This window comes from Camponotus floridanus, unplaced genomic scaffold (assembly GCF_003227725.1).
Source record: "Camponotus floridanus strain SB8 unplaced genomic scaffold, Cflo_v7.5 scaffold25, whole genome shotgun sequence".
Lineage (NCBI taxonomy): Eukaryota > Metazoa > Arthropoda > Insecta > Hymenoptera > Formicidae > Camponotus > Camponotus floridanus.
In genome coordinates, this window is record NW_020229381.1 from 167,672 (window position 1) to 186,285 (window position 18,614).

Consider the following 18,614-nt stretch of genomic DNA (forward strand, 5'->3'; position numbering starts at 1 on the left):
TTAAAATCTCACGATAAGAATTTCTGCTCTGTTGAATGGGGCAACGCGCTCATGCGTCAATGAATTATAGATCCACCATCGACGCCGCCATTGGTCCAAATGGACGTACGCGGAGCGCGAACCGTTTCCGCGCAACCGTAGACGCGTGTCATTGAATGAACGTGGACGGCGATTGGTCGGTCGGCAGCTGCATGCGCCCGGCCAGCCAATCGGAGCAAAACCAGGGGACAAAACTCAGGTTCACCAGCAATATGGCTGTCAGTATAAATTTGATGCTTGTAACATGAGTTCCTCTCCGAGAAATTTGACAAGCGTAAGCGTGGTTTCGCGTTACGCGCGACGTGATGTGACTTTGGCGTGCTCGGCACGCTGGGAAACGGCAATGCGGGTTGGCTGAAGACGAAACGAGAACAATCGAGACGGATTTCTGCGGAAGCAAAGGTACACCAACGGACGCCCCCCCCGTCCGTCATTTTGACGGCCGCGCGCTCCTCGTGTCCATATTGCGCTAGCGATCTCGGGCTCTGCGATCTACCTGTCATCCCCGTGTTTCTCCCTCGATCGCGGATCCAGCTGGTGGATCCGCGATCGAGGAGGAGCCGATCGCCCGCGTCCGCTCGCCGTATCGTCATATGGCGTTGTTTCGCGCGACGATCGAACAATGCGTCCCCTCGCTAGGTCACACGCGCGCTTCGTCATCTTCACTCCATTCTGCTCTTTTTCCCGAATTCTCTTGATTTATCCGGATCAATTCTCTACCCGAGCATCCTCGCATTTTATAACCATTCGCCGCGAGATTACCGCAATCTCTCTCTTCCGATAGGAGATAACATTTTGCACATTGCCTCTGAAATATCAAAAGAGAGCATGCCTAGGAATTGCACAGCTATAGAGGGTACAGTCACCTTCATGTAGAGATTAACAGAAAATTAATAGTTTAGTTAATTTTAAGAATTGGCTAATAGCATTAGCATTGATGGACTTGTGTTTAAGTTGATGCGTTGTATGAGTATTATGCTTATGATATGAATTTTATGTTAAAACGGAAGGAAAAGTTATTAGTTGAAGTTAATTATTTGTTATCCTTTGATTTAAGGTATTCGTAGAGGATCTGTATTCAATATTATATCATCATCATGACATCAAGGTAAATTTGTAATATTATATATATTATATTTGTAATATTATAATATTATATAATCCTACAATGATAGTATTTTGCTTTGTATACTCATGTGCACAATATGGTATAACATAAGCACTGTTTATAGTCGTCTCCTTTGATTTTTAATCATTTATTATTGAACAACTAAAGTTGTTTAATTTGGCACAGTAAGCAACTGAGCATGTAAAAATCATTGATAAGAAAAAGGAAGAATCTAAAGAAAAAAAAATAAAATTAAAATTTTGTTTTGTGTAATATTTAAAAAACAAATTGAATCTTTAAAATCAATCAACTTTTCACCCATACTAAATATTATACTAAATTATAAATTATATTTTGTAACATCTTTATTAACATCTAGATCACAAAATAATCATTTTCAGTGTTTTTCTTTATTCAAAGGATACGAAATAAGCAATATTTGTAAATATTGAAAATGTATCAGTCTTTAAGATAAGCTTATCTGCTGAATACTTTAAATGTTAACAGTTAATATAAAAGAAATATACTAATTAATTATACATATGTAACATGTATTTGTAAATATACATTTATGTAATTAGTAATGAATAGTCATTACACATTTTAAAGTATCTATGTATAAACTTTTTATTCTTTGTCACTCAAATGCATTATGCATTACGTTGTATAACTTCTATAATCTTCTAATTTATAGATTGGATAGATTATTTATACTGCTGGAGACTGGAACAAATGCAGTAACTAAACGAGCAGCTGCGCAACAATTGGGAGAAGCGCAGAGATTACATCCTCATGATCTGCATCATTTATTAGCAAGAGTTTCTACTTTATTAAAATCTCCGCAATGGGATACTCGGGTATCGGCGGCTCATGCTGTACAGGCTATACTTGCTCAAGTTCCACCCTGGGATCCAGAATCCATTAAAAAAGAAACCTCTTCAGGTAATAATAATATATTTCTCTCTCTCATTGATTAATCCTTACATTTTTGTTATATATAATCAAGAATTTTTAAAAAATCAAATTATGGTTACATGTTGTGTTTTAAATTAACAGAAAAATTGGAAGGAAAACGGAAGACTTCCGCTAGATTAAATTTAAAGTCCTTCGACATGGGCAGAGTTCTAGCAGGTAGTTCACATCTTACTGGATCGGAGGGCAGCGAATATGATTTAACTATATCGGAGGGAGAACAATTGTCACTTCCTAATCAGCAGGAAAAATTAGCTGCAAAGCTGGGTTTTCATCCACGTCTGATGGGTGTCGATACTGCTGATTTATTTACTGTTGAAGATCTTACTCCATTAGTGCAGATGACACAAGTCAATACAATACCTGTTGATGAAACTTTGAAACAATCAGCAGGATTGAGCAGAAGAGAAATGAACAGAGCAAAACGAAAAGTATTACACACTTTCAAGTACTTAATTATAATACTAACATTTTCGATGAGTTATTGATTAGATTATACAAGCAAATGGACATTTTTTGAAACAAATTATTTTACAAATATTATATTGCAAAAAATAATTATTTGTACTTTGATAATATAGGCGCGTCAGTCAGTGTCAAAACAACGGTCACGTGAACCAGATGATCATCGTGCTAATGATGACCATTCGAATTCAACAAATGTTCAATCGCCAGTGAATAATACTGAACCTCCAGTTAAGAAATTAATGTTAGAGGAAGTGATCTCATCAGATGCTGGATCGAAATGCAGCGTACCCAACGAGCTCGTAAGTGGAGTGCCGGATGGAACTGGATGTTGGCCAGACTCTGTTATAGATTGGCCTTTGCAACCATTTGCAGAAAGTCTGTGCCAAGATCTATTTAGTCAAAAATGGGAAGTACGTCATGGGGCAGCAACAGCATTACGGGAACTTATAAGACTCCATGGAAAGGGTATGTAAATATTTTATTGACGTCTTTATATTTTTGCATAATACTAAGTCATGAAATGTATATGTATGTTAATGTACATTTGAAATGCATAGGAGCGGGCAAATCGAGAGCTCAAACCATTGAAGAAATGCAAGAGAGCCATTACGAGTGGATAATTGACGCCGCTTTACGATTATTATGCGTGTTAGGACTCGATCGATTTGGAGATTTTGTTTCTGATCAAGTTGTCGCACCAGTGCGAGAAACGTGCGCACAAGCATTGGGATCACTCTTCTTATTAATGCCAGGCCAGCAAGCTAAAGATACGAATGGTATTTTTCACCAAATACTCATCATAGTGCTGAAACTTTTGAGCCACGACGAATGGGAAGCCAGACACGGTGCGCTTCTTGCACTTAAATATTTACTGGCCGTGCGAGATGATTTGTTAGACGAGATGTTGCCGAAGGTGTTTCCCGCTATTATACAAGGACTTTCTGATCCCGTGGATGATGTGGGTGCGGCTGCCGCAAGCGCGCTCATACCAGTGGCATATATCCTGCCGCGATTGTTGAAACCAGAGGCACTGGAAGCGATCGTCACACGTCTTTGGCAATTGTTAAAGGAACAAGATGATCTGGCCGCAGCTTGTAACAGTTTTATGGGTCTCTTGGCAGCGATACTCTCGCTACCGGCGGCACACGCTTGCTTGACACCTCAACCGTTATCACAGGTAATGTACCTTTTATATATCTTTTTATTATTTCGGAGAAATATATTGATATCTTTTTATTATTTCGGAGAAATATATTGAAATTAACAATTGAATTTGAATAATGTCTATTTAGGTATTACCACGTTTATGGCCATTTCTCAGCCACTCAAGTTCGAGTGTGCGTAAAGCCACGCTGCAAACGCTGCAGACTCTCACTGCGGACGACGGCGACCGCAGCGAGGATAAAAAAGCACGATGGGGCGAAGGCGGCGGAATTGTCTTGCAGGAAGCATTGCGACATGTGTTTCAGTGTGTGCTGATTGAACACATTACTGCGATACAAGACGTGGCCGAGCGTGTCTGGGAAAATCTAGTCGTAAAGAGTGATCTCGAATTATTGCTACACGCGGCGTGCCCGCATATCAGCACATGGCTCTGCCTAGCTATGCAACCAGAACACGTGCCATTCAATCCAAATCTATTAATGATCGTCACTAGTAACATCTCTAAGGGCGCAAAGAATAATCAAACGGTCACCAATTGCGACGGACAATCGGATACCGGCAGTAATGGTGGAAACGTAAACGCCACTGCGAAAACTTTATCCGAATTAAAAATGTATATCGGCGGTATTGAAACAGTAGCGCTCAATGTACGAAAGGCGAATGTGGTACAGGCTCGTTGTAGAGCATCTCGTATGTTAGGACTATTATCCCACTATGTCGTACAGCCCGCGCCGGGTGTAATTTATCCACCAGATGTGCCCAGCCCAGCGGTATGTTATGCCAAGGTATTACTGGCGCATCTCAATTCACGATCGGCTTTACAACGCACGGTCGTAGGACTCACAATGTCTCATTGGGCGACTGTAGCTCCTATGGGACCACCTGTGGTACCAGACATACTAAGGTATGAATATATAATTTCTATAAAAAGATAGAATTTATCGTTTTATTTACATTAATAACGAGACATTTCTTTTAAAGCGAGAGGCTATTGGCTTGTTTAAACGAGTGTATGTACTACGACGAAATTGCGCCTTCCTTTACTCGACTGTTGCACGAAAGTCGCGATTATATCGCGACTTTAAAGTATTATAATCTACCTGTGCCGGTTGATGTAGATTCGTCCGGCGTGATGACTCTGGATCAAATCACAGCACTAGCTGGAAAAATCTCTATTCCTACCTTATGCAGCACGATACCTACTTGTACGATACCTAAGGTGAAGCCTAAGTTAATAGAGAGTTTAGAAGAGAGGAGACGAGCGTTAGATGCCGGAGCTGCTACAACGGCGGCGCAACAACAGTCGTTACATGTTATGTCGATGGCCGCGCTCGCTGGTGCCGCTACAATGTTACATTGCCTCCCACAGACTCCGCAACCGCTCAATCCATTGGTAAAACCGCTGATGGAAGCTATAAAACGAGAGGAGAATGAAGAATTGCAAAAATTAGCTGCACAATATTTGTCTCATCTAGTCGATCTTTGTGTCGATAGAAAACCCTCTCCGAATGCAAAGGTTTGCATATAAGTAATAGTACATGTTAAATATCATTGAAAATAAAAACACGTAAAATGTCCGTAATAATTCTTTCTACATGTTACAAAATATGTTATCTATTACAGATTTCTACCAATCTATGTACATTCCTATGTTCTGACGTCGAATTCACACCGCGAATATATTGCGCCGGCGATAATGATATTTTTGATGGAATACTCACTTTGAATAATAGGCACAAACACGCCGAGAGAATAGCGTATAATCGTGGTGCAGGTAGTGGACTCAGCGGTAGTCGAGGCCCAGGTAGGCCACCAACGACAGAGATTCCTCTAGAGGAATTATTCGCTTGCGAAGAACCAGAAGCCAAAGCTGCTAGAACGAGACGCCGTGGAGCTACGCTAGCATTAACTGCTATAGGTATGTAAAAATAAAATAGTTGTTCCAATATAAATTTATTAAGTAATATTTAACCGATGCTTTCTGATGCTAATTTCTGCATAGTAAATTTTATTCAATATATAATATTAAATTATGTGTATATATATATATATATATATATATATATATATATATATATGTATGTATGTATGTATGTATGTATGTAATTAATATTTATATGGATGATTCATTCATTGCGTAAACTTTTTTCGTGATTTTAAAAAATGTTCCTGTATTCTTGAAGCTACTCTCTTTGGTGCTCGATTACCCGACCGCTTGCCTCAGTTATGGGATCTGATTTTACCGGATATACTGAAAAATACGAATATGCAAGATAATGTACAAGAAGAAGAAGGCAATCAATTGATTTTTGGTTTACAAGTGTTGGAGATCATGGCACCGAGTTTGGATAAATCTCTCTTACCACCCGCATTAGAGTGTCTGCCGCGTTTGTGTAATTTATTAGCGCATCCCTTCAAAGCTGTTAGGCATATGGCTTCACGGTGTATAGCTACATTAGCTACTCTAGATACGGAGAAGGTAATATTTGAACTTTATCAGATGTAAAATAAGAATAATATATATGTTTACAATAAGTCTATATATGTATGTATATACTATAAGTAATATATAATTTTAAAAAATTCCTTTTAGACAATGGTACACATAATACGAAGTGTGATACCACTTCTAGAGACAACTGGCGGTGAAAAGAAATCCTCACGTATAATAACACCAAATAAAGTCGATTCCATACGCCAGGGAGCTGCGGAAGCTCTAACCTGTATTGTAGAGAGCTTAGGCGTACAAGTGATACCGTACGCTGTACTATTTATGGTACCTTTACTCGGACGTATGAGTGATCAAAATCAAGCTGTAAGATTGGTTTGTAGCGCAACATTTGCTACGCTTGTGCAACTGTTACCGCTGGATCCCGGCGCAATTGCAGATCCGCCAGATTTGGTGTATGTCATTCATCTAAAATTGTAGATAAGAAAGATACATTTAGTATATTATTTTGATGAAATTCTTAAAAAATTATTTAGTTTTTAAAATAACGCCAGATTCTAGGCAATTTATTTTAGTTCAATAATTATTAAATTAAAATTTGAATTATTAATACAAGCTGTGTAAAAATTCATTATCTTATTCACTAATTCAATCTGTTATCAAAAGATATAATTGAAACATAAAAAATAAAACAAATGATTTTCATAACATCGCATTACAGGCAAGAGAAAGCTCAGGAGCGAAAATTTTTGGATCAGCTTCTGAATCCCCGTAATATTCCTAACACGGAACTACCGATTCCTGTGGCTGCAGAGCTACGCTCTTATCAACATCAGGGTTTGAATTGGCTCAATTTCCTGAATCGTTACCATCTTCACGGAGTCCTGTGTGACGATATGGGTCTCGGGAAAACCTTACAGACTCTTTGCATACTGGCGCTGGACCATCATCGCAACCCGCAGGCGCCGACCAGTTTGGTGGTGTGTCCACCGACTCTTACAGGTCACTGGGTATATGAGGCTGAGAAATTTTTCAAAGCGCAAGATCTATCAGTTATTCAGTACGCTGGGACACCACAAGAACGTGAAAAGTTGCGTCCCCGAGTGTCGCATCACAGACTCGTTGTCGCGAGTTACGATATTGTACGGAAAGACATTGAATTCTTTGAGACGCATCAATGGAATTACTGCGTGCTTGATGAGGGTCATGTGATAAAAAATGGCAAGACGAAGAGTGCCAAAGCTGCGAAACGACTGCACGCCCATCACAGGCTCATATTATCCGGTACACCAGTGCAGAATGATGTGCTCGAGTTGTGGTCTCTATTTGACTTTCTGATGCCTGGCTTTCTCGGTAGCGAGAAACAATTTGCCGCTAAATATTCCCGTCCCATCTTGGCCTGTAGAGAACCAAAGGCAGGACCAAAGGAACAAGAGGCTGGTGCTTTAGCTATGGAGGCTCTTCATCGACAGGTTAGTTTGCGATTCTCATTATTATCGTAAAAGTATTTCATTTTTATAACGATAGAAATTGATGCTATATTACAGGTACTACCCTTCTTGTTGAGACGAAACAAGGAAGACGTGCTACAAGATTTACCCCCCAAAATCACACAGGATTATTATTGCGATTTATCGCCTTTGCAACGTATACTTTATGAGGATTTCCGAACTCGTCATTCGGCTCTTACTTCCTCTAGTTCCTCATCTTCGAGCGATCCCCAAAGCGGCCACGTATTCGAGGCGCTACGATACTTACGTAATGTTTGTAATCATCCTAAGCTGGTGTTAAGTCAACGGCATCCACTTTATCAAGCGGTATATATTCAAGATATGTGTTTAAAAAAAAAGTACTTCAGGAAACAAGCATTTAATTTCTTGTCTCAAGATGTTATGTAAATTTTTCAGTTAAAGCTTCTTCAGTTAAATAGTTCTTAAAATATACAATGTGACAATACGTAATTTTTTATCCATATTTAATTATTCAATATTTTTAGGTATGCGATATGTTGAAACAGCAACAAAGCAATTTAGCGGAAATCGAACACGGTGCCAAGTTACCCGCATTAAAGCAATTATTATTAGATTGCGGTATCGGACAGCAACAACAACAAGCTCGCTTGAATTCCTCAGTCACTGCGAATCTTGCTGCGGAAAGCGCCCAAGAACAGCAGTTAGTTAGTCAGCATCGCGCTCTGATTTTCTGTCAATTGAAGGCAATGCTGGACATTGTGGAGAAGGATTTATTACGTACTCATTTGCCGACGGTGACTTATCTCCGTCTCGACGGTAGTGTACCGGCAGCGCAAAGACACTCAGTCGTGGCACGTTTCAACGCCGATCCATCAATAGATGTTCTCTTGCTGACCACCCAGGTCGGCGGTCTTGGATTAAATTTAACGGGAGCGGACACCGTCATTTTCGTGGAACATGATTGGAATCCTATGAAAGATCTGCAAGCGATGGATCGCGCGCATCGTATAGGTCAAAAAAAGGTGGTCAATGTGTATCGCTTGATCACCAGATCGACAGTAGAGGAGAAAATTATGGGATTACAGAAGTTCAAGCTTCTCACCGCGAATACGATAATATCAACAGAGAATGCTTCTTTAGAAACTATGGCTACCGATCAGGTAAATAAACACGATTACCGTTTAATCTGCTAAACTTGTTTAGAAAAGATGTATAACCGATATAATCAGTTGTTAGATTTATTCTCGTTGGATAACGGTAAAGAGAAGAAAACGGATCATCACGAGGACGCCGCTTTGTCGAAACTTCCCGGTCTGTCAGGGATTAGCCGTTCCGTGTTAGATATCTTACCTGAACTCTGGGAGCAGCAACAGTACGATGATGAATACGATCTCGATTCATTTTTATCCACTCTGAAGGCTGATAGCCAGTAAGCTTGTACCTCGATAAATTATTAAACTAGATTAGAACTCGGTAAGTTCTCATCGAATACTTCCATTTGGAAATTGCCACACAATATTGACACATAAACATATACATATTATAGAGATCCGACAACAAACTCTCGTTTATGCACAATTCGGAAGTTATAGCGTATCCCAGTGGTCAAAAGCGATCACTTAAGTAATTTATATATTTAAAAAATAACTTACGCGTTTGACGAATTAATCTATTAAACTTTTAATCTAATTGTATTGCATTCTTGTTAAATGTTAAAAATTAAGAAAAATTACATACGTCGTACCTAAACTCAAATAGCTGGTATGATAGTAAGTAGAGATAGATTAAGATATCTTGTAAAACGTGTGTGTTTTAGTTATAATAATTTATAAAAATGCCGATACAATTATTACAATTCCGCATTTGTACCAAACAACGCCACGGTGCATAATTATTTATAATGTATACTAGTCTCTCTTCTCGCTCTCTCTCCCTCTCTTTCTTTCTTTCTCTCTCTTTCTCTATAACTATTATGGCGAGTTAGTAAACTACAATACCAGCCTCAAAATATTCGCTATCTACGTGCATTTGCATATTTTCATTGATTGGAAATATTGAATTTTTTATCCAAATTTCTCTCTAATATTTGTAGCGGCCTTCCATCAACAAGATTCCCATCATTCATTGAAAGATATCGCGCGCAAAATAATCCTAATAACAAGTTGATAAAATACCGTAACTTTCTATCAAAAATATACGAAATATCAACTTGCCATGGCGACCATGAGTTTAAAACCAACAAAATCATATTAACAGAGTAAGGAATATCTGTACAGGTTAATTTTTTTCAGTGCCACACATATGGCTTCATGATGCGATGCGTACAATTTACAATTTTGATTTATACTCTGGAACCAAGTTACCAGCTGCAAATATATTATACGGATCCAAGTGTGCCTTGGTCGCTTGATAAAGGGAAACACCGGCTTCTCCGATGACCTCAGGATAAAAGGACGCCCGTATTTTGCCCACTCCGTGATGATGGGAGAGAGATCCACCGCTCGCGAGTATCTCCTCGCGCGCCGCGTGCTCAATGGCATCAAAAGTCTCGATTGGATTCTCTATGCCTACGTAATTAATCGCTATGTAAAAATATATACAACACCCTGCGTCGTATGTTTGCGTGACACGACAGGAAATAAAATATTTGCGTATGCCATGTGTATGGCAGTCCCTGGCCACACGAGATTTGACATTTCTACACAGTGACAACGCGCGATTCCAAGAAACGGAAGTCTCGAATGATTCTCCTAAGACCCTAAACTCTAGTCCGAGGTCGCGGATGTATGCTATCACGAACGTTAACATGTAACCGCGTTCGCCGTTCGTCTCACCCGCCGCAATGCCGCCGTACTTATTAGCTATCTTGTAAATTTTCCGTTCCTGAGTCGCGACATCTGTCGCTACGTTGTCCTCCATCAATAACGTGGCCACGCATATCTGGTCCCATTGGAAACGCTTTATTTTGGTGATGTACATTTGTTTAAGTCCTTGCAACAGCAATCCACCCCAACCAGGCTGCGGGCGTAGAGTTTGTCCCATTTGAAATTGTTCGTTGTCCATTAAGCGTATGCTAGCAGGTTGACATCGTTCCTTCGCGATCTATACATATTCATAGGATATTTTAAATATTCTTCTGTTTGATATTTTCTACTGGAGATCGTGCTTCCTTTTCATTATCTATAAAACTCTGATGTGCGCAATGGAGCTATCTCTTTCACTATTGTCGTAATGGTATGAGGCAAGTGTTAGCAAAGAAGCACGAGTTTCGCCAGTTAATAAGAAAGTCAATACGTACCTCTCGTAACGCTTGAACGCCGCTTTGAAAATTAGGAAACACAATACTGCCATATTTCACCACTCGTGGTAACGGTCTTATTTTTAACACGACCTCCGTGATAACACCGAGAGTTCCCTCGCTGCCGAGAATCATGTGATCAAAGTCCGGGCCGCAAGATGCACGTGGAACCAAATTACCTCTCTCTAATGTGATAACAGGATCCTCCGTTCTTCCAGTGACCATTCGCATTCGCACCACCAGATCCTCGATATTGCCATACGTGTTCTTTTTCATGCCGCTCGCCCTAGTCGCCACCCATCCACCTAAACTGTTCGAGACGAATTATTTTCAATCTTCCTTTGTGCATACATTTATGTTTTTGTCACATTACAAAAAAAATACCTCTAATTACTTTCCTCTATCATTAGGGATTGAGTTTCATGCATGCAATGGAAATTTTTATTTATATTTAGTCTAGATTAAAAATAGTGAAGATTTTTTTATAGTAATGTATTAACATTATGTTTTTGTGTGTTGCGTATTTAATAAAATAGTTATCGCTCACTCTGAGCTAAAATATTGAATGCAAAAGGAAAATTGCATATAAAGATATCTCATGTAATGTATAACAATTGTGTGTACATGTGAATATTTTATATATAATAATCTTTTATGACGTGCACATATACTAACATCATTATGTAAAACCCTGCAAGGTGCTAATTGACATCCGTTATTCATGTTAATTTAAAAAGCTTTCTTTCATTATTATATATGATTCTTCTGGCTAAATATGTGTTTTGTATTTCAAAATGTTGGTTATTACTCACCTTTATTATATAATATATATCACAGTGAATATAATTAATTTTATTTGACAGTAATACGAAAATTATTATCAGAAAAATTACTACAAAAATTAAATCTTATCGAATAGATAAGATAAAATTAAATCTTATCGAATCGAGAGAAGATTGTTTCACTATTGTTTAAGTATTATTATTAATATTAATTCGAATAGAAAAATGACTTTTAAGCGCGTATTATAAAGAAACAATCAAATTTTCCTTTATCGAAAGTGAACCATTTTATCCAACGCGATATATATCTTGATATATATCATATACTTTGATTTAAAAATTTTATATAATTGAAGAAACACTGCTTGATCGTGTACCTGGAAAATTCATAAGAATCAGGCTCGTGACCGGACGTGAATCCATGAGGACGAAGCATTCGCTCCAGGTCTTGACCAATAATACCCGATTCGCAGCATATTAATAAATTATCCCTGTCTATCCATAATATTCGATTCATCTGTGACGTGTCTAATGAAATTATCGTTCGACGTTCGTGCGGGGAACAGCACGTTGCACGGCTAACGCTGGTTCCGCCACCGAAAGGTATGCAAACGGCTCCGTAACGTACGCACATATTGACAATCTTGACGACATCGTCGTGACACTCTGTAAACATGAATATTAATGGAGGACACTTTGCATAGATTTCTTAAAGAAAAATACACGTTTCTGCTTTATCAATGCGCAATAGAAGACATAGTAAATAAGGTCACAAAAAATACATTTATTTAAAACATGCAAAACACAAGTTTTCTATAATCAACTATTAAGGATAGAAACAATGTTTTTGTTGAATGATTTCTTAAGATTTCTTAAGATTTTTTGTGAGACAAATAGATTATAAATACCGTGGTTAAACTCCAGCAAAACGAATTATCTCCATTTATTTAAAGAAATTATATATTTTTCTTCATAAAAAAACTTTTCTCGTCATTTTGTGTATAAAAAAGTGAAATAAGATCATATATCGAAAATTTAATGAGATATTTTTATATACCGATATATATGTGAGTCATACTATTCTAGCAAAAATATATTCTAAAAATATAAAATGCACACTTTTGGCAAAGTATTCGTTCTTTAGAAATATTATTTTAATATTTTTACAGTAAAATCATGAATTTTGGCTCTTTGTACTGGTGATTTTATAATTTTTAATATTATATACGAAATTGTTATTTACGCGTATCATTCATCACATGATTTGCTTATTATACATAGAGAGAATATATAAGTATTCATAAAAGTGCATATATTTAGAGATCAAAATTACGACTGTTGTATATATAAGAAGAGAAATCGATTTATGTGTGAAGAAATCCTATGCAAAAAGATATCAATCATTTATATTATATTATATTATATTATATTATATTATATTATCAAAACCAGATTGCTTTTATTTCTAATAAAATTTGTCGATTTGTATTGATTAACTTCTTTTTCATAGCCTTTATATTGAAAGAAAAGCAATCACATAAATAATAGTTGAACTTTTTAACCTTGTGCATAAAGATCGAAGTTAGATATTGATTATTCTTATTACAACTTGTACATCACGTATAACATTGAATTATTTCTGTGGAGGATTTTTATGCATAAAGCATTTGACGATTTATTTAATATTTGGCAGTATATAGCGATATAAAATCAAATTATGACCGAGAATTTAAGTAATTTCAGAATTTTTAATAAAAAAATCTCATATTCAGTTCAAATTAATTATAAAATTGTATTGAGAAATCAAACTCATCGACAAAGTTCATATAAGTTGTATACGTGAGCAAAACAAAATTAATGAAATCAGTCTGAATAATTTGAATTTTAAACAAAAGAAATTAATTACAAGGAAAAAAAACGTTTAAAATCATATTAATAATCTTTATATTGAAGCAATAAACCTTGAAAAAATCAGCAGGAAAGCTATTAATAAGTTTTATAAAATAAATATTAAACAAAATAGATCATTATACTTTCTTATAATTATAATTATAGAGAATATATATAGAATAATATAGAAATTTAGTTTATTCAAACTGACAAAGAATTGCTAATAGCACTACGCAATTACATCACAACAATTAAATAGATAGAGTAGTGTCATTCCATTAATTATAGCCTTACATAGGAAAATTCTGCATATGAAAGATAAAAAAAAAATTCTGCGTTCTAAAATAAAAATTAAAATATGCTACGTGCATATTGTTCTTTAGTTTACTTCCGCAAAAAATTCGTATTTCAAATACTAAAAATTTACTCTTCAGAATTATATTATTTTAGACATTTAAAAAAATTTTAATAAATATTAAAAATATATTAAAATATCCAATAAATAAATGTCTTTAAAAAAGTTATATAGAATAGCATGATTGATATTAAATTCGGTTTATATTTTTACAGATTTTATGATGATAATTGACAAATAATAAATTTACTCGGCCATACGACGATATCCGGTATCCTCTCGAAAGTCCCGCATTTCAAAAGATAAATTTCTCGTACAGTATGTCCATGTGCTCGAAACAGACGATCAATGCCATCGGTCGAATGGTCAATCCTCAGCTCTTCGATCGCTTTCAATAATTCCGTCGAAAGTATTGGTTCTGGAAAGTGCGTCGGTAAATTTTGGGAGTCGTATATCTTCATATTCCATGTTATATCGAAGGTCTTTTCGCACCACTTTGTGAAGTATGGCAACTCCTGGTTTCCAATGGGATATCTGGTAATGTGATATTTATACATTTATATATATGAAAAATATAATATAAAATATATATATGAAAAATATAATATAAAATATACATATATATATATAATATAAAATATATATACCTAAGTATATATATATATATATATATATATATATATATATATATATAAAAGAGCATTTGTTGGCGCATTAATCTTACAATTAGAAAATATTATTTCAAATGATAAATATACATATTATAGAGTCAACTTGACCTATTTCAATGACATATATATTATGAAAGACATCATTCTAGTTACAATAAATTTTAGCTATCGCTTATTGTTTATTGTAGAAAATTATTAACAAAAGAAGTTTTATATAAATGCGACTTAATTCTTTGAAATAATTGAAATGTCTGAAGTTCTGATATGTATTATCTGATATTATTCGTGATTATTCTGATATTATTCTGATATGTATTATCTGATATTATTCGTGAATTAAAACATACAATTTCTGATCTTATTTATTTATATTCTGTGATGCAGTATGTTTAAGGATCATGTTTCTGCCATGAGAGAATTCATCGATCTTTTCTTCCTTTTATTATTACTATTGTTATAAGCAAAAGAAAACTTTTAAAAATATGTATATCAGTTACTATCTTTAATTGCTTCTTTAACTTTGTAATAAACCTTGGAGCGGTTAAAACTATTTGCAAGTTAGAAAATGATGTCTTCTACAATATATGTATGTCAAGGTTTTGAGAAATCAGTGAACTCGTCCCTAATATGTATATTTACGTCTATTTTTGATAAATACCCTTATACAGAGTGGATCATTTTAATCAATCTACGCGAATAATCCCACATAATTAAATGGTAATTAATTTCTAATTGATTAGTTTGAATTTATGACTCCTACATATTAGCAAAAAATGTAATAGCATCTCATTTATATTTAAGCTGATCAGAGATATCTGAATAGTAAAGTTTTTCAAATTATCGAACAACCATGTTTTATTTAATAACATGTCATAATTGTTTTAATAAGTAAACATGTCATAATTTGTTTGATAAGTAAATTCGATTAAACAAATATTTGGATAAGAGAGATAATTTTATTCAAATTAACCGTTCCAACTTGCAAATACTATGCTAACAATTACATCTCGCATATGAAGAGATAACAATTACATCTCGCATATTTCAGAATTAATTTAAATATTTTGATATATCTCTCAAATTATTTCAGTACTCTTGTTTCATTTTCTTCGATTGTATCTTGTTATAACTTTAAATAATTTTATGCGAAGCCGATCTGAGCTAATGTTCAATACCGAGAAAAGCTCTATCCTTATTATAAATTGTTATCGTATGTGTCGAAAAATATTTTATCATATGTGTCAGAAAAATGTGCGATAGGAAATATATAGTAGTTATCTATAATTATATACAATTGCTTAAAGAAGTGATAACTTCACTTAATTGGAAACCGAACATTCTTGTTTTACATCGTTGCTCGAAACATTGTTGTGTAGAGCAACAATCGTCTTAAATTTATCATACAGAATGTACGTTATATAATTCTGACTCGAGATACAATTCGTTCAAGACACGCATATATATCCTATATAGACACGCGAACTATATAACTTTGATAATGAAGATACAAACACGATTCTTATCCTCTCATCGTTTCCTCTATTACTATAACGCATTACGCGTAAGATGCAAAACTGTATCACATTGTGCTTGAAAAAAAATATATATATATATATTGAATAATCTTATAAAAATGTTTAAATTTAATTTCTGACGACTTCTCGAATATTTTCGTAAAATTAAAATTATGTGAAAAATAATTGTTACACGTTTGTAACATTAGATTTTTTTTTCAGGAAGCTCTCATCAAATCAATTTGATGACATAAAACGTGAGTTTCACTCGAGACGAAGAGCAAATAAAAAGTACATATGCACTACGGAGAACATCGTGGCGATATTCTTACTAAAAACTGGACAAACATAATTAGTTAGGAAAACGATGTGTTATGAAACCGAGAGACAATATTAGAAGATTTCAACGTTCAATATTCAATGTTCAAGTAAATACGTACCTATCATTTTAAAATCAGTTAATATTGCGATATCATGTCATGTTTATTCAAATTTTCATTTTAATTATTCTCCTTGAATTTTCAAATTGATTATTTACAAAATACTCAATAACTTATTAAGCAAATAAATGCAAAAAGAGCGAATAAATTGTATACTAATTTTGTAAAAAAACTGAGTCAAATATTGCAAGAATAAAAGCACATTAATGAAAGTTTAAAACGGTAATTTTTTTCGCATGAATATTTTTAATATGATTATCATATATTTTTCATTTGTAAATAATTTTTTTATATAAAAGAAGTTTTCTCAAAAACTCTTAATATTTTACTACAAATATTTATGATATATTTGTAACGTAACTCAATATTCAAATAATAAGCAAAACTTCTATTAATCTATTTAAACAGCTAAAAGAGAATATACTTTAATCCTACATTTCAAATTTTAATTTTGTTTCTCTTTAAATTTCTAATTTACTTTAGACGGTCTTATCTGCGCTTGATAGTAGTTACGTTACGAGTTAATTGATTAATATTAATTGGAATTAAAGCAATTATACAATAAATCCAAACACAAACTTATATAAAAGAGCTCAAAAACTTAATATTTTACTACAAGTATTTATGATATATCTGTAACGTAACTCGATATTCAGATAATAAGCAAAACTTTTCCTATATATAATCTATTTAAACTGCTAAAAGAGAATGTACTTTAATCCTACATTTCAAATTTCAATTTCTTTCTCTTTAAATCTCTAATGTTTACTTTAGACATTCGTCTTATTTGCACTTGAGTAGGTACATTACGAGTTAATCGATTAATTGGAGCAATTAATTAAAGCAATTATACAATAAAATTCCACAAAACTCACCTGTTACCGGTGAACTCTACTAGTTGATTGTCATTTACGTGAAACCCGGAATCCTTGTAACCCCAGCCGTTCCATTTTAGCAACTGCTGCCTTAAACACCAAGAAGAGCGACGACCGATAACGTGAGTGAAAATCCGTCAACGAAAGCTAATGTAATTATAGATAGACTCACGGCGCGCACGAGTCTCAAAATATTTCGAATCACTGGCGCACACGTGCTACACACGTCACGTGGCCGATCATTTGACCAATCGACCGTGCGTCGCCCGCAAAAATCGAAATGTAATTTTTCGAAATTCCCCTTCAGCATTTCTCTGATAAACAACATATATATATATATATATATATATATATATATATATATATCAGTCTATTTTGCATACTAAAGTGGTGATAAAGAAAAGCAAAGAGATACGCTCTCGCGTAGATGATTGTAAACGCGAGTGAGCTTAAGAAAGGGGAGTGTCTTATCGATCGACGTTACGATCATGCGACCGCGAGGGTGTCATTCGCGATGCGGGGGAGTCATGACAATGAGTCACGAAGCTTTTACACGACGACAAGAGGTGTGGTCGGCCGCGATTAAACGCACGCGTGAGACACGATACGAGTGTACATATTGCACCATGCATAATTCGCATGTACACGCACATGTGGTGCATATATATATATATATATATATATATATATATATATAGAGGGAGAGAGAGAGAAAGAGAGAGAGAACTTGTGGGTCCTCCTGATTCTAGTTAGATGGAAAAAATCGCGACACTGACCTGATTTTCGGTATGGCGCTTTCGAACTCGATCGGCTCGTTCGCGATTCCCGCGATCTGCTTCTCTGGCTCGGACATGCTCTCTTTACTCGAGAAGTCGAAAATTTCGTATATCGTGCCAGGTATAAACGTGTTCCTGGAACGCGCGGCGACGGCTCCGCGTTCACTATTGACACGCGCACCGGCAAACCAAATTTAAATCGATACAGCCTCCGCCCGACCACCCGTCCACCAGCCAATCCGTAGGCGTCCCGCGATGGCCAATCGCACGCGTCGCTAGTGATGCACGGCCAAGCATTTGTCCACCTTTGTCACCGATTGGTCGAGTAAAAAAAATCTCTA

At 35.4% G+C, this 18,614-nt stretch overlaps 2 protein-coding genes across 3 annotated transcripts; one reads left to right on the forward strand and one right to left on the reverse strand.

Moving 5' to 3' along the window:
* Positions 1–273: 273 nt before the first annotated feature.
* On the forward strand, positions 274–9,885 carry LOC105249761 (TATA-binding protein-associated factor 172). Of its 2 annotated transcripts, none has more exons than XM_011255466.3 (15): positions 274–441; positions 1,097–1,147; positions 1,842–2,089; positions 2,204–2,550; positions 2,701–3,052; positions 3,145–3,764; positions 3,880–4,655; positions 4,733–5,267; positions 5,375–5,669; positions 5,935–6,230; positions 6,345–6,655; positions 6,922–7,672; positions 7,748–8,017; positions 8,197–8,832; positions 8,902–9,885. In XM_011255466.3, exons 2-15 carry the CDS (start codon positions 1,137–1,139, stop codon positions 9,103–9,105), a joined length of 5,652 nt encoding a protein of 1,883 aa, XP_011253768.1. In that variant the 5' UTR covers positions 274–441; positions 1,097–1,136; the 3' UTR covers positions 9,106–9,885. The 2 variants fall into 2 exon arrangements, with proteins under 2 accessions (XP_011253768.1, XP_011253769.1); XM_011255467.3 differs by lacking the exon at positions 274–441 and adding an exon at positions 486–895.
* Positions 9,465–18,463, reverse strand: LOC105249762 (alkyldihydroxyacetonephosphate synthase). Its single transcript, XM_011255468.3, has 6 exons — positions 18,274–18,463; positions 17,498–17,587; positions 14,248–14,531; positions 12,130–12,418; positions 10,971–11,280; positions 9,465–10,774 (listed from the first exon to the last, which is right to left on the reverse strand). Exons 1-6 carry the CDS (start codon positions 18,348–18,350, stop codon positions 10,001–10,003), a joined length of 1,824 nt encoding a protein of 607 aa, XP_011253770.2. The 5' UTR covers positions 18,351–18,463; the 3' UTR covers positions 9,465–10,000.
* Between the last annotated feature and the right edge of the window lie 151 nt (positions 18,464–18,614).